Consider the following 17,702-nt stretch of genomic DNA (forward strand, 5'->3'; position numbering starts at 1 on the left):
TGTGAAATCATTAATAATGCAAAATTGCATAATGACCACTGGGAAAACTCCCAGATATATGCATATTTGTGTATATCTCTGGCTCTGGATGGCCACAGTCCTCCACTGCTCCTTGGTCCCGCATTCATTTCAAAGAAGAGCTACCCTGTACTAAAATGGCAGTTCTGTTGACGCATTCCTTTCAATAGACAACAACAGCTTAGGCAAAATCTAATGTAAATATCTATGATAGCATGATACTATAGCATGATTTTAGTATGGTTCTAGCATAGATTAGCATGTTTTTTTGCATGAATAAACATGTTGTTAGCAAAATTCTAGCATGAAGTAGCATGATTCTAGCATAAATAAACATAATTTTTAACAAATTAGCCTGTTGTTAGCATATTTCTAGCATGATCCTGCTAAAAAAAAACAGCTTAAACCAGCCTAGGCTGGTTGGCTGGTTTTAGCTGGTCGACCAGGCTGGTTTTAGAGGGTTTTTGGCCATTTCCAGGCTGGGAGATGACCAGCTTGACCAGCTTAGCCAGGCTGGGAGCCCAGCCAAAACCAGCTATGTCCAGCTTAAACCAGGCTGGTCAAGCTGATTTTAGCTGGTCATTTTCCAGCCTGACCAGCTTAGACCAGGCTGGAAATGGCTGGAAACCAGCCTGAAAATGGCTAAACCCCCTCTAAAACCAGCCTGGTCAACCAGCTAAAACCAGCCAACCAGCCTAGGCTGGTTTAAACTGGATTTTTCAGCAGGAGAATTATGATGTTGTTAGCATGAGTCTAGTAGAAGTTAACATGTAGCCTAACTACCATGATTCTAGTATGAATTAGCAAGTTATTAGCATGCTTTTAACATTGATTTACATGTTGTTAGCATGATTCCAACATCAATTAGTATGTTGCTAGCATCTTTCTAGCATAAATTAGCATGCTGCTGGCATGATTCATACATGAACTAGCATGTTAGTACAATTCTAGCAATAATTAGCATGTCGTTAACATTTTTATAACATGCGGTAGCATGTTGTTAGTATGAATCTAGCATAAATTAGCATGTTGTTAGCATGATTCTAGCATGAATTAGCATGTTGTTAGCATTATTCTAGCATGACTTAGCACGTAGCTAGCATGTTTCTATCATAAGTTAGCATGTTTTAGCATGATTCCCAAATAAATTAGCATGTTGTTAACATGACTTCAACTTAAATTAACATGTTGTTAGCATGATTCTAACATGCGTTACCATGTTGTTGACATAAATGTAGCATGAATTATTATGCAACTAGCATGATTTTAGTATGAATTAACACATAACTATCACAATTTACCATGAATTTGCATGTTGTTAGCATGACTTCAGTACAAATTAGCATGTTGTTAGCATGATTCCAAAATGAATTAACATGATGTTAGCATGTTTCAAACATGTGTTAGCATGTTTTTAGCATGAAACTATCATAAATTATCATGTAACTAACATGATTCTATGGATTAGCACATAATTAGAACAATTTACTATGAATTAACATGTTGTTAGCATGATTCTGCCAAGAAGTAGCATGTTGCTAGCATGTTTCTATCCTAAGTTAACGTGTCGTTAGCATGATTCTGCCATGAACTAGCATGTTGTTAGCATGATTCTTGTATGAATTAGCTTGTTGTCAGCATGATTCTGCCATACATTAGCATGTTGTTAACATGATTCTAGTATGAATTAGCATATTGTTAGCATGATTCTATCCTGAGGTAACGTGTCATTAGCATGATTCTGCCATGAATTGGCATGTTTTAGCATGATTCTAGAATGAATTAGCATGTTGTCAGCATGTATCTGCCATACATTAGCATGTTGTTAACATGATTTTAGTATGAATTAGCATGTTGTTAGCATGATTCTGTCATGAATTAGCATATTGTTAGCATGATTCCAGTTTGTATTAGCATGTTATGATTTTGCCTTGAATTAGCATGATGCCATGTGTATCTTTTATGAGCATGATTTACGTATGAATTAGCACATTATTAGAAGAATTTACTATGAATTAACATGTTTTTAGCATGATTCTGCCATGAATTAGCATGTTGCTAGCATGTTTCTATCCTAAATTAACGTGTCGTTAGCACGATTCTGCCATGAACTAGCATGTTGTTAGCATGATTCTAGTATGAATTAGCATGTTGTCACCATGATTCTGCCATACATTAGCATGTTGTTAACAAGATTTTAGTATGAATTAGCATATTGTTAGCATCATTCTAGTTTGAATTAGCATGTTGTTAACATGATTTTGCCATGAATTAGCTTGTTGCTAGCATGTTTCTATCCTCAGTTAACATGTCGTTAGCATGATTCTGCCATACATTATCATGTTTTTAGCATGATTCTAGTATGAATTAGCATGTTTTCAGAATGATTCTGCCACATTAGCATGTTGTTAACATGATTCTAGTATGAATTAGCATGTTGTTAGCCTGATTTTGCCATGAATTAGCATATTGTTAGCATGATTCTAGTTTGTATTAGCATGTTGTTAACATGATTTTGCCATGAATAAGAATGCTGCCATCTGTATCTTTTATGAGCATGATTTAAGTATGAATTAGCACATTACTAGCACAATTTACCACAAATTAGCATGTTGTTAGTAGGACTGTAGTAGGAAATAGCTTGTTGTTAGTATGATTCCAACATTAAATAACATGTTGTTAGCATGATTCTAACATGTGTTAGCATGTTGTTAGCATAAAACTAGCATGACTTAACATGTAACTAGCATGATTGCAGTATGAATTAACATGTAATTAACACAATTTACCATGAATTAACATATTGTTAGCATGATTCTGCCATGAATTGACATGTTGCTAGCATGTTTCTATCATGGGTTAACGTGTTGTTACCATGATTTTAGTATGAATTAGCATGTTGTTGACAAGATTCTGCCATGAATTAGCATGTTGCTAGCATGTTCCTATCATAAGTTTATCTGTTGTTAGCATAATTCTGCCATGAGTTAACATATTGTTAGCATGATTGTAGCATAAATTAGCATTTAGCAAGCATGTTTCTATCATGATTTAACGTTTTGTTAGTGTGATTCTGCCATGAATTAGCATATTGTTAGCATGATTATGCCATGATATAGCATGTTATTAGCATGATTCTATTATGAGTTAAGGTTTTGTTACCATGATTCTGAAATAAATTAGCATTTTGTTAGCATGAATCTAACATGAAATAGAATGTTGCTAGCATGTTTCTATCATGAGTTAACTTGTTGTTAGCATGAGTTTAGCATGAATTAGCATGTTGTAAGCATGATTCCAACATGAATTAACACGCTGTTAACATATTTCAAACATGTGTTAGCATGTTGTTAGCATTGAACTAGAATGAATTTTCATGTAACTAACATGCTAATAGCATAAATCCAATATAAATTAGCAAGTTGTTAGCATGATATTAGTATGCATTAGCATGATGTTAGCACGATTCTGCCATAAATTAGCACGTTGCAAACATTTTTCTATCATGAGTCAATCTGTTATCATGATTCTGCTGTGAGTTAACATATTGTTAGCATCATTTTAGTTGAATTAGCGTGTTGTTAACATGATTCTGCCATGAATTACCATGTTGCTATCATGTTTCTCTTATACATTAACGTGGTTACCATGATTCTGCCATGAATTAACATTTTGTTATTATGAATCTAACATGAATTAGCATGTTGCTAGCATGTTTTTATCATGAGTTAGCTTGTTGTTACCATGATTCCAACATGAATAAGCATGTCGTTATTGTGACTCTTGTAGGAATTAGCATGTTGCTAGCATGAATCCAACATGAATTAGCATGTTGTTAACATGATTCTGCCATAAATTAGCATGCTGCTAGCATTTTTCTATCATCAGTTAACGTGTCGTCATGTTTATTTCATGAGTTACGTGTTGTTACCATGATTCTGCTATGAATTAGAATGTGGTAATCATAATTTTATTAAGAATTAGCATTTTGTTAGCATGATTCTGCCATAAATCAGCAAGTTGTTAGTATGATTCTGCCATTAATTAGCATGTAGTGAGCATGTTTTTATCATGAGCTAACATTTTGTTAGTATGATTCTGCCATTAATTCGCATGTTATTAGCATGATTCTGCCATGATTTAGTATTTCATTATTATTATTCTTTTATGAGTTAATGTGTTGATTAACCTGATTCTGCGATGAATTAGCATTTTGTTAGCATGAATCTAACAAGAATTAGCGCGTTGCTACCATGTTTCTATCATTAGTTAGTGTGTTGCTAGCTTGATTGCAACATGAATTAACATGTTATTAGCATAAATTCAACATGAATTAGCATGTTGTTAAAATGATTTTTACATCTGTTAGCATGTTGTTAACATGAATCTAGCATAAATTATTATATTGTTAGCGTAATTCTTACATGTGTTAGCATTTTGTTAGCATGGATCTACCATGGATTATCATGTAACTAACATAATTCTACTATAAATTAGCACGTAACTAGCACAATTTACCATGAATTAGCATGTTGCAAGCATATTTCTATCATAAGTTAGCATGTTGCTAACATGCTTCCAACATGAATTAACATGTTATTAGCATAAATCCAACATGAATTAGCATGTTGTTAGCATGATTTTTACATGTGTTAGCATGTTGTTAACATGAATCTAGCATGAATTATCACATAACTAGCATGATTTTAGTATGAATTAGCACATTACTAGCATGATTTACAATGAATTAGCATGTTGTTAACATGACTCCAGTACAAATTAGCATGTTGTTAGTGTGATTCTTACATGTGTTGGTGTGTTGTTAGCATGGATCTAGCATGAATTATCAGTAACTAACATAATTCTGGTTTAGGTTAGCACAAAAATAGCACAATTTACCATGAATTAACATGTTGTTAGCATGATTCTGCTATGAATTAACATGTTAGCATGATTCTGCCATGAATTAGCATGTCGCCAGCATGTTTCTATCATGGGTTAACGTGTTTTTAGCATTATACTATGAATTAGCATGTTGTTACAGGTTTTTCCCATGAATTAGCATGTTGCTACAATGTTTCGTTCATAAGTTAACATGTTGTTAGCATGATTCTGCCATGAATTAGCATGTTGCTAATATGTCTCTATTATGAGCTAATGTGTTTTTAACATGATTCTGCCATGAATTAGCATGTTACTAGCATGATTCGATTATTAGTTAACTTGTTGTTACCATGATTCTGCCATGCCATGCTTTATTAACATGAATCTAACTTGAATTAGCATGTTGTTGGCATGATTCTAACATGTATTAGCCTGTTGTCAGCATGATTCTAGTATGAATTAGCATGTTGTTAGCATGATTCCAACAAGAGAAAACATCAACTACAAAAACACATAGCTCCTGGGATGTATTTGCTGCTCTCCAGAAATGTATACAGGGGTACGTAATCAGAATGAGCGTGAAAACAGAAAATAACTGCCATTCTGGAGCAGAAGCATATTTAAATGACCAAAACAAACTTGAATCTTGCACTTGAATGTATTCATATATCAATATGTACTAGCAAAAACATGGTAAAATTAGCGTTCATTCAGACTTTAAAGTCTTTTAATAAGTACTCAAATTAAGTTTTTTATTCTAAATATGTTAAAATACTGTATCACTGAATGACATTTTGTTCATTGGCTTCTGTAAATCATGGTAAAATGTATGACACTACTACTTTTTTGATGCTTGGAAGGACGTTTTTGTCTCTAAGCCCATATTCTGACATCATGATTACAAAAGTGACATCATTTTTGCCAACATGATACAAATGCAAGGCACAACAAAAGTTTACACTAGTGTACAAATTCTTACCGTTGGCAATGATTTACGGCTGATATTTTGCACAGCTACTATTATATTTGTTGAATTATGGTTTAAAAGTCTGAAATTGCCAGGATGCCCATCTTTTGTATTGTTTCAGAAATGTATATTGCATATCTTTCCATCCTCAAATAAAGTATTTTCAAAAGAAGACACCACTCAGCACTACTTGTAAACAGTCCCATACTTTTTCTATATATTGTATACTGGCTAAGAAACACACACTGCAAATGTAGAGTTACAGCAAACATGGTAAGGGAGTGAAAATATCTATTTAATTTAGCAAAGTTCCTTACTTCAAAGCTCTCCCCTAGAAACCAAGGGCAGAAAGTAGTTTTAAAATGAGCCGAATGCCATTCTGATAACCCTAATCTTCCACTTTTTTGTTGTTCAATGTGATTGCTGTGCAAAGGGCCTTCATTTTCATTTGGCAGGAAAAGCCAAAGCATTGCGTGACAGCTGTTCAATTTGTAGTCTGATAAAATGGGTTTCCTTGAAAAGTTTTTCTGAATAGAGGAATTTGATGTCAAATGAGTTCAGATATGACTTTTTATAACATAAATTACACACAGTCATTGCTGAAAGGTACATTTTCAAACGTAAAACGAAAACTTTAAAAGGTTTCTACATACTGTAAGATTATACAATGAGATTCTACTCATCCCTTGGCCCCACTTTATATAAGGTGCAATTAAAGTCAGCGTAAACCAGAAGTAGGCAGCGATGCAAACTGTTGTAACTATCTTGATTGACTCTTTTTTCAATATTACAATGATTAAATAAGCTCAGAGTCTGCTGGGTACATACATCAATAAGGTATAGATAGCTAATAAATCAAAGAAACATTGAACTTCATTGTTTCTTTGCCTACTTTCATTTAAAATTTGGGTCGGGTTTAATAGTACACCACCATTTTTTTAAGGACTACACCACTGGTCTAGATCGGATATGTGGCTGACCGGAAGTGCAATATGCACATTTATATAGCAGCATTTTTTTTATAACACTGTATTAAAAAAAATCATATTTTTACAGTGCTGTGAGCGTTGAGTTTAGGGTTGGTGTGGGAGTAGGTGTTAAAAAAATACAATTCATTGGGTAATTTAATAGACAGCATAAATAATGCTTGGAACAACTACTGTTTTTACAGTGCTATGAAGGTTGGGTTTAGGGATGGGGTGGGGGTAGACATTAATAAAATACAATAAAAGGGAAATTTAATAAATAATAGAAGTAATTCATGTTAACTTCCGGCCGCAAACATATCAGATCTAGCAACAACCAGGTATGGTGAAAAAAATACTTCCATCAAATTACTGCCACCTAAATGCAGAAGCAAATGGTCAGACTTTGATTGAGGATTAACAAAAGAAGCATTTTTTTAGAGGGTTACACTTAAAGAACAACTATATGCATTAGCATAGCATATTTTTACATGGACTTTAACCTGGTGGCAAACATTTACTGCTATTGAGGCACTTTATACCAATACAGGCTCACTGAATTCCCTGTTATTTCTGTTAAGAGACAAAATTTTTGTCTACGCAAAGCCAAACTTTACTGGCTTAATTAAATAATTAAAAACCAAGGCATGATCATATTTTATTTTGGTGAAATAAGTGTAATCTAGAGGCATTTGCTTTTCATATAAGCCACTTCAGATACCAAATGTTCAACTAAAAGTCAAGATAATATTTGTTGTTCCTAAAACCTGGAAAAGTGTCGACATTTTTCAGAAAGTTAGGGGATCTTTGCGACAAGCTCCACCATCTTGTGGGCGTAAACAATAAGGATGAGCATTTGAAATGTACAACATACACCTGAAGTAAAGTATAGCAAATTCACAAAAATGTAGACAACACCCTCTAGTGGATTTGTCATTTGAAACGTGCAACAAAACATAGATGGAGCAACATATTTTACCTTTCGCAAACTGTAGGTTGAGGCGCACACTTTCTAATGAGCATTGGCTGATTTATACAGTAGATTACAAAAAATCAAGCAGCTTTATTGTTTGAAACATGAAAAAACTGTGTCATATTAGCTTTTTTATGTATTACAGACTGAACAGAAATAACTGAACTGAAAAGTTATCTGTCAACGAAGGTGGAGCCTCAGAAACAAACCTATCTATTATGTAATTATCACAAAAGAAGATTTCAAAAGGTGAAGTTCAAAGGTGTTTACCAGTAGAAGTAGTTATAGCAGAGGAAGAGGATAGAGAACAAGGTTTTGGTTTTAGTTAGGCAGTAGTAGTCCATGAGGAGCTGCCACTGACCTCTTGTTTTATTTAATTGCTTTAATAAAATGTTTAAACATTCACTGTTTTCCTGTCTCCGCCATAGTTTTTGAACCTTGTTGCAATGACTGTGTGCAATTCATGCTATATAACAAAATTGCTAATGTTAAATACAGTTCTATCATGACAACTCTGAGAGATTTAGTTTAGTTAACAATGTGTATACATGTTTATGTATTTGGTCTTGGTATCTATATATAGGTGAAGCAGGGGTGGGGGAGGGATCCAAAAATATGCTGCTGATTCCAAATGTAAACAGCACTAAGGTATTTTAAATGCTGAAGAGCAAGCTCATTGGCCACTGAGGCAACAACAACCAATCACCTGCGCCATGTGGTATGAGACATTGGATAGCACCGATCAACCTCTAAGCCATTAGAATTTCATAACAGAACTTAGTGTTTATCATGCTAATGAAATAAAACTAAAAATCCATTCAAAAGTACAGAGGAAACCCATGGCAAATTAGCTATGTGAGTTGGCCTACAAGTTGAGGTCATAGCTTTACTTAACTCTTGACTTTATTTGTCACTAAAGTTCTGCTGCTAATGACATTCCATATTTTGGTAACACTTTATTTTGATGGTTTATTTGTGTATTAGTAGACTGTCTGCTTAATATCTGTTGATTTTGATAACGCCAACCTAACAGTCTACTTATAATCTAATGAAAATCAGTTCCAATGTAACTTAAATTCAACAAACGGACCATCAAAATAAAATGTGACCCATATTTTCAACCAAGACTGCAAAAAAGCTAAAAGAAGACAAACAAATGAAGGATAAATTTGAAGATTTGTACATAGCTTGATTTGTAGAAGCCAAAAATACCTTGTGCAAACGTCAACTACAGGCAAGCCCAGAATTATTAATACCCCTGGGCTATAAATAATTTTGAGCTTGACTGTATATTCATATCCTCTTTTGGTCAGTTTAAGTGATGAGATGACCCACCATTGGGAAAGAACTGCTTTAGCTATGGACAAAACATGGACAGTGACAGTCAGACAAATTGTGACATTCCATAAAATGCAAATGACATTCATGAATCATTTCTGTGGTGATGTAAACAGATTTGATGATCCGGCACAACAGATGGTTCCATCTGGAATAGCTACACTATCCTTGTTGTGCCAAAACGGCACCTTCTCCTGTCAGGATCTTTGCTAGGAGAAGAGGGGCAAGCTCTTCTCCAGGTGCAGGGTTTCCCCAAGGTGTATAGGGTTGATTCAGAAAAGAAGTCAATGCCTTTTGCAGTAATGAGACTGATTAGAATGATAAAGATAAGTAGGACATTGGTCCACTAGTGTATTTTCTGCACCAGAGTTCAAGGCTGGCACTTCTTTGACCGTCCGCTCGACTGCAGTTTTTTTTTTTACCGGTGTCAAGTTTGGATCTTCCCAGCGGTTTGGGAAGCGGTCGACCGGTGGTGGGTCTGTCAGGACTAACTGGGCTAGTTGGACTGTTAGTAGCAGAGGTTCCTTCGGGTGTTCCTTCAGTGATCTCAATGCGTGGAGGCTCCATCAGGTCAAAAATGTTGAAGGCAGCCGGTTCAGGCTGACACATTACGGAAGCATCTGCAGTGTTCTGTCTTACCAGACCATTCGCTCCGGTTTGGACCCCAACAGACACCCGTTCACTCAACTGAGAGGAACTGGTGCCAGTGGCAGCCTCCCGGCACATCGTCCACATGTTATAGCACTGAGTGAAATTAAAGAAGTTGCTGTTGAAAGTTTTGAGTTCCCCGCAAACATCCCTGCGCAGCTCCGCAAGCTCATATCGCATCGCTGATATTTCCTCTTTCCACTGCATGTTAAAGGCGGCCACCATGTTTGCAGACTCTTTAAAAGCCTGAATAGCCTGCGGGACAGGAGGATCTGGTGGGGGCTGGGATGGAGGCGGACATGGGGCTCCACGGTATGGATGTGTGGAGGTAGGAGGAACAGAGATAGCTGTGACCGTGGAGCTGGTGCTGTGTTGACTTCGTGCCGCATTTTCTCTTTCGAACCGCTCGATTTCCTGATAAGCTGAGGAGCTGGCGCCATCATCATCCTCAATCATATCCTCATTTAGCAATGAGGTTCCCTCCATTGCATCATACCCCTCTGGAACACAAATTTAAATAGGGAGATTCAAAGGAATGAACAGCTGTGTAATTCGGCAAAGCCTCTCACTTGATCTAATGTCAACACTTGCTTGGTGTCTCAATGTGTGTATCTGTGTATCATGAGTATGTGAAGAAAGACCCTGTAAACAATTTTAAACTGCATTCTCAATCCTGCTCCTGGAGATAAAAGATGCTTCAGAATTTAGTTGCAACCATCATCAAACACACCTAAAGGATCTAATTAAGGCAATCAGGATCACCTGATAAATGTTTAAAGGTATGTTAATGCAGGTTGGAAATAAAATTTCAGGACAGCAAATCACCAGGAGCAGCTCCTACTACACTAGTATCTAGGAGTAAATTCAACTGTTAACTGTTAACTGTGAATCAACTTAAATGAAGAGCAAGTAGATTTGAAATTCATCGAAGTAGGGGGTCTGCTCTGCTGTTGATTCTAGATTGCATATTAACAAAACTTTTTGATTTGACTTTTACATGAAGCAAGTAAATACACTTCCAACTAGTGCAGGGGTTTTCCTAGACCTTTTTCACTGGGGTATGAGCTGATGCCCAGTAGAGTATCGCTAATGAAACTTTAATCACCTATGGGATTGACATATCTCAAGCATGGGAAACCTCGGTTATGGAGGGCCACAATCCTGAGTTTGAAACAGCAAATCAATGTCTTAGGGGTTACTATAAGGTTGGAGCAGAACTCTGCAGGACAATGGAACAGATCTCTCCCATCCCTGATGCACATCAACCTGAGAATGATGTTCTAAACTACTATTTCAGAAATAAAGTCAAATGTTATCATTATCATCAGTTTAAAATATAAACCAACAACATTAGATTTATTAATTATGAATTAATAACTCTAGCAAGAGTGTCATAACCTGTTCTTGGAGGTCCAGTTTCCTGCAAAGTTTATCTCAAACACAATTGTCTAGAGATGTCTAGTACATGGCAGAGCAAGTTTGGTCCTGAAAAGCAAGAGTTTAGCTTCAACCCATCTCAAAAAGACCCAAACAACTTAATCAAACCTAAGGGTCACTAGCAGTATGCTCCATTTAGAAGGGTTCATCCCTATGCTCGTAGGCTTTACAGCTTCAAAGGGATTATAGCATATCCTTCTGAATGAAGCACACTGTGCACCACTTAAGGATCATGAGGGCCTATTGTGTCCATCAGTTGTACCTTACAAAATACTTCATCCCTTCAAAGTTTTAGAGCACCTCAATTTGAAACAACAATATAGAGATCATGATTGTTTCCACTTCAAAGTGCCCATGGGAGGGTGATATACAGTCAAGCCCAAATTTATTCATACCCCAGGGGGTATGAATGATTTCTGGCTTGACTGAAAGGTACTGTTCGAAGACACTGGCAGTTGAGTTATCAGAACAGAATCAAAATGTGAAAGGCTACTGCTCTCCAGGACCAGGAACTTGCCACCACTTGGTCTAGTATCGATGTCTGGTTCAATCTTTAAAAGCACACATTTGAACAGCCCAACAAAGGATGTCCTAATTCAAGTGTTCCTTCAAATGCTTATAATACAAAACTGCAAATGGTATACTTATTTCAGACAGGTAAGGTCCAACAGATATTTGCATTTATTAGTTTCAACTCCAGTTGGGTTACTTAACAAGCTTGACGTTTTTTTTTTTTTTTTTTTACTTGATTGTGATTAATTTTACTGTTTACTGTTACTTTTATGTTGTTGGAGTGTGACCTGTTCCTGTTAACTGTTGGCTATTGCTGGAAACCTAATTACCCTTCGGGGACAATAAAGTTATTTCAAATTCCAAATGCAGTCTTGAAATACATCCTTTACTTTAAAGTAAATGAAGGATACCTACTTTGATAAGTTCTGAACCATGTTTGTTTTCAGACAATTAAAAAAAAAAAGTCTACAACAAATGTTATTGTCAATTGCCAAGACTTTAAAAGAAACACTCTTTAAAGTCCACATCCTTGAAAGGATGCAGCCTCTGAACTGAGACACAGCAAGTGAGATTGATGACCTTGGCTAGAAGGTTCAAATGTGTTAATTTAGGCTGAAATTAAACACTGCAGGACAGTGGGCCTCCAAGAACAGATTTGGCCCTTGTTCCTAGAGGTACAAATTCATACAATTTAATCACCAAATACCAAACTGCAAAATGTCTGTCAATTGCCATAATATTGTGTAGATGTTTAGCTAGAATTCATTCTAGAAAGGAAAACCTGCAAATGTGAAGTGAATCTTAGAGCATGCAGATATACTATCAAAATATGAGCACTTTTTGATGGATAGATGTGGCTGTGCTACAGCAATAATGAAAGGCTAGGAACACCCCTGGTTTAATAAATATCTTATTTTTTTTTTAATTCATTGATTGTAACTTTTGTTGCAGTTGACCATGTTGTGTTGGCAGGGTCTTTCACTGTTTTACTCCCATATATTTAGTTTTTAGATGTGTGTGTTTACACTGCCTTCTCACTCACATAAAAGAACATCTCATCTATTCAGCCTTTCCATCTCTTCACAGCATAACCAATAGAAACCAATGCTATTAAATACCTTTTATCCATTTATCAGATCACAGAGCATCATAGCAAATGCTGTGGCTGCTTTTTTGAACTTTGAATTTTAGCGATTTCTTGCTTTTTGTGCAACAGAAAAGATGAAAAGGTAATAAAATGTCAAGCAATCATACAGGCAAGGAGATATGAACCCTATTGAATATGTTAAAAGCCCATCAATTGAGCTGATTGGACCATGTGGAGTTGAAACGGGTAGGATTAAGAAGAAACACAATCCATTAAAATCGTCAGGTCTTTGTGAGGGCTGCACCAGGCAGAGGCTGCAATCCCACTGTCCATCACGGCTGAAATCTTCCACACCAGCTCTTACTTCCAACTGCATTTTGCTGGCCATGTTTGTCCTCCAGAAATGCCATGATTGGTAGAAATGATGTAATAAAGTAGTTTTTGCAACATTTTAAACATTCTAAGGAAACTCCAACCCACTGCAACACAAATGGAAGGAAAATAAATAAAAATGGCCTTTTCCAAGACTCAATTTAACGCAACTCTCGGGTTCTTAAAAAATTAAAAAAATAAATAAAATTAATAAAACAGTATAGTTATACACTTACAATGAATGTCTATGTGGCAAGATACTGTTAAAATGTAGTTTGTAAAATGGAGCCCAGCAAATATCATCTTCGTATTTGTACTTTTATACTCTTGTCTCATAGATTTCCATTGCAAACTAAATGTAATAAAATAAAATAAAATAAAATAAAATAAAATAAAATAAAATAAAATAAAATAAAATAAAATAAAATAAAATAAAATAAAATAAAGCATGGTTGCTTTGGCAACTAAACACTGGTTTCCACTATTCTGACCTTTAGTTATGTATCATTCTTTCAAAGGACTAGTCCTAATTTAGTTTGAGAAGGCAGTGCAAAAACACACATATCCATTCAAAGATGTATGCGTGTTGACATTATAATACCTGTAACAGGCATCCCTCCAGCTGCTCTTTTCCCCTGAATCTCCGTCATGTGATGGTCAATCACAGAACACCCAACACCTTACTCGATATTTCTATATGATTTAAGCCGCAACTAAATTTAGCTTCACTTACTGAGTGAATCTTTGGGGTATGCTTGTTAATATTTCTCTCAAAGTCAGTGCTTTTGAATCGAGAGCATCAATACCAGGGCTTAAACAATTATTATTATTTTTTATTGTTAAGGGAAAAAAAAACATCTAATTAGCTTCTAGCATGTACACAAAGTATGGCATCTCTTTGTAAAACCAAATACAGAACTGCTAAAAGAAAAAAATCCTCCAGAATGAATAAAATCCTTTTGAGAAAATGCTTTTGTCCTACAGCCAGTCGACAGGGATTGCATACAGAGCCATATGTGGTGAAAGCACTTCAGCGGAGTGAGACGGTGGGATTGGAGAGCTCTCCTTTCTCCTCATAGTCTTCGTTGTGTCGTCAGTATGAGTTTTTGACAGTATGAAGGTCCAATCAAATCAAACTTCAGGTTCAATAGCAAACACAAAGAAGCCCACAGTAAATAAAAAACAAAGTTTGCCTGGATTGACCAAACTAAATCATACAAAACAAATTAGCATTTTACATAAAATAAAATGAAATAAAAATACAATAAGTGAGAAAAAAGAAAGGTATTTTTAGTGTTGCAATATTTGACATCAATTTGTGGCATTTCAATAGGGTTCATAGCTTTACTCCAAGTGTACACCAAGCACAGCAGGGGTGTTGGGGCAGAGTGTGAGGCGGTCGTTCTTTCTGTTTAAAGAAACACTTTCTGACGAGTATGTGTTGCAAAAAATATCTCCATATCTGCCAGGATGTCTTCAACTCAATAGCTGGTATTATTGGTAAAACTGGATGAGGATAATAGGATTTGTTTTCACCTCTAGTTTTTGAGTTTACAGGGAAATCATTCAATAATAGTGCTATGGATAATTCAGTTAGTTAATGAACAAGTCCACTAAAACAGAACTGTTTCTCACATTTATTTTTACCATTTAAGTACTTTTCATCTCCATAAAACATTTTTTTATGATCAATGTTTTTCATAAAACAAAATGACCTGTCCATTTTTTGAAGTTGGTTTAGCATACATAAAATGTGATCTTCACACCTAGCTGATGATTGATTATAAAGTGTGTTTGACATGCTAGCCTGGGAAAGATCCCTGACATCAGAAGGTACTTGAGCCGGGGCTCCCTCCATTTTTCATCGGGAGAGAGGGGAGTCTGAGCTCAGGTAGGTCTCAAGATCTCCCCCGAATTGGCACAACCTATTCCTTGATTACTAGGGGATGCCATGGCGGAATAACCCCCCAACTATACCAGCATGTTTAGGCAAGGATTACCTAGTACTAAAACACTTATATACTGTTCCAATTTGGTTTATTCAATTCCTTTATACTGCATGTCTATGGATTGTGGAAGGAAACCGGAGTACCTGAGAGAAACATGGGAAGAAAATGTAACCTCCATATAGAAACGGCAACTGGCCCAACCGGGACTCGATCCAATGACATTCTTGCTGTAAGGCAACAGTGCTAACCGCTAAGCCACCATGCTGCCCTGTCATGGATTAATCTGGGAAAGAGGGGGAGGAGTCTTCAAGGCTATATGTCTCAAACTCAATTCTTGGAGAACCGCAGCTCTGCACGGTTTTGCTCCAACCCTGATAAAGCACTGCTGATCCAACTAGTGAAGGTGTTCATGATTCTTTTGAACTCCTCAATTGTTTGGATCAGCTGTGTTTGATAAGGCTAGAGCAAAACTGCACCCTTCAGGAATTGAATGTCCTCCAGAAATTCTTTGTTCAAGGTGAAGATGACTAAGTCTGGTTATTAATGTATGTTAGGATTCATCTGATTAGTAAATCTTATGATAGCTAATGCAGCCGTAATCAATCATAAGCAAGATATTTATCCTTTTTTTAATTAGTTTATAAATAAACTTTACTTAATAAGCACTATATATATATATATATATATATATATATATATATATATATATATATATATATATATATATATATATATATATGTAGGGCATCACGGTGATGCAGTAAGTAGCACGATCACCTCACAGCAAGAAGGTCACTGGTTTGAGCCTCAGCTGGGTCAGTTTCATTCTGTGTGGAGTTTGCATATACTCCCCATGTTGGCATGGGTTTCCTCCAGTTTACTCCACAGCCCAAAAACTTGTGTTAAAGGTTAATTGAATGAGCTAAATTGGCAGTAGTGTATTTGTGTAAATGCAAGAGTGTATCTGTGTTTCCCAGTCATGGGTTGCCGCTGGAAGGGTATCCGCTATGTGTAAAACATATGCTGGATAAGTTGGAAGTTCATTCCGTTGTAGCAATCATTGATTAATAAAGGGGCTAGGAAAATGAATGATTGAACTATATATACATATAAAGGGTGTAACGATACACGTATTCGTATTGAACCGTTCGGTACGAGACTTTTTTTTCGGTACGCATTACAAAACGAACGATTCGATTCAGACTAACATCAAAAAAGATAAGAAGTACAAAATAAAATGTTTTTGTAACATGCTGCCTTCCCACTGTCATGTTAAACAGTAGACCATCGCTTTTGAACTCGTAATATCACTTGCACTTCAAGCTTGCACTCATTAGCAATCTTGCTGCTTTCTGTGTCAGCCTGCTTGTGCTGGCTTCGCCCCCATTGCCCAAGCAACCCTGGACCCCGACACAAAACAGCCAATCTCAATAACCTGTTCACATATCACCACACCCGCCCACCTCCAAACACTGCTCCAGTCAGTCACACGCTACACTAGCTCGCAAAATGGCTAGTAACGTTAATGTAATCCCAGACATCCCAAGTCTCCCAGAAGTTTCAGGAGTCTCCCACAAATGCATAGAGACTCCCGGATGCCCGCAAAACGAATGATAATCTTCAGGAAATCGCGCATCTCTCCCAGGTCGTTTAAATAAGTCGCACACCCCTTTCCACCGTATCCCTCCCAGCTCTTCAGGTACGTTGGGCACAACTCACCCCCGCCGCTCAGGTACATCGCACGTACACGCCTCCACCACTATTCAGATACGTTGCGCATTCAGGAACAGCATTCAGACAGGCAATTCCTACAGATTCGAAGAGGACAAAACAAATCACTGAGGCAATCTGCACATTTATAGTTGTGGATATGAGAGACCTTAATCAGTAGTGAAAATGTCAGTTTTTCATTCATTTATTTATTTTCTTGTCAGCTTAGTCCCTTTGTTAATCCGGGGTCGCCACAGCGGAATGAACCACCAATTTATCCAGCAAGGTTTTAAGCAGCGGATACCCTTCCAGCCACAACCCATCTCTGGGAAACATCCACACACACATTCACACACACACACTCATACAATACGGACAATTTAGCCTACCCAATTCACCTGTACCACATGTCTTTGGACTGTGGGGGAAACCGGAGCACTCGAACCGGCAACCCAGCGACCTTCTTGTTGTGAGGCAACAGCACTACCTACTGCGCCACTGCTTCGCCCATGTCGGGTATTAAGAAAATGTAAAATGTAATACAGCCCTGTTACATTATTCCTTCATAAGCCAGATAATTCAGTCAGATAATTCCTGCTTTCAGATCAACTGAAATGGCAGGTGACAGTCAAATCAAGCAGATCTGTGCTGTCTGAAGAAAAGGTGCACAATCTTTCTGAAAAAGAAAATACTTAAAAATAGATTGAAACTGAGTTCCATATAAAAATTAAATTGTTCTTTTCTTTTTATTTATTTAACTACTAAAATATTATATTTGTTTTTTATAGGAAGCTTTTTGGTTTTGAGGATAAAGAAGGATTTGTTTTATTTGCTGCTAAGC

General features: G+C 36.5%; 1 protein-coding gene and 1 long non-coding RNA gene across 10 annotated transcripts in view; one reads left to right on the forward strand and one right to left on the reverse strand.

Moving 5' to 3' along the window:
• dlgap2b (discs, large (Drosophila) homolog-associated protein 2b) overlaps nt 1-17,702 on the reverse strand; it is a 309,310-nt gene that overhangs the window by 93,065 nt on the left and 198,543 nt on the right. For 2 of the 9 annotated variants that reach the window (XM_087297889.1, XM_087297890.1), the window contains exon 7: nt 7,543-10,293. The exons of 6 other annotated variants lie outside the window; for them this stretch is intronic. In XM_087297889.1, coding sequence (XP_087154015.1) covers nt 9,458-10,293 — 836 coding nt within the window. In that variant the 3' untranslated portion in view covers nt 7,543-9,457. Of the gene's footprint in view, nt 1-7,542; nt 10,294-17,702 lie in introns of those variants that run through there. One more of the 9 variants, NM_001423487.1, reaches the window with a different exon arrangement.
• On the forward strand, nt 3,211-9,517 carry LOC141379263 (uncharacterized). Its single transcript, XR_015518232.1, has 3 exons — nt 3,211-6,988; nt 7,102-7,164; nt 7,276-9,517. It is a non-coding gene; the product is annotated as an uncharacterized LOC141379263 (long non-coding RNA).

The sequence above is a fragment of the Danio rerio genome, chromosome 20 (genome assembly GCF_052040795.2).
Source record: "Danio rerio strain M-AB ecotype USA chromosome 20, GRCz13ab, whole genome shotgun sequence".
In the NCBI taxonomy this organism is placed as follows: Eukaryota; Metazoa; Chordata; class Actinopteri; order Cypriniformes; family Danionidae; genus Danio; species Danio rerio.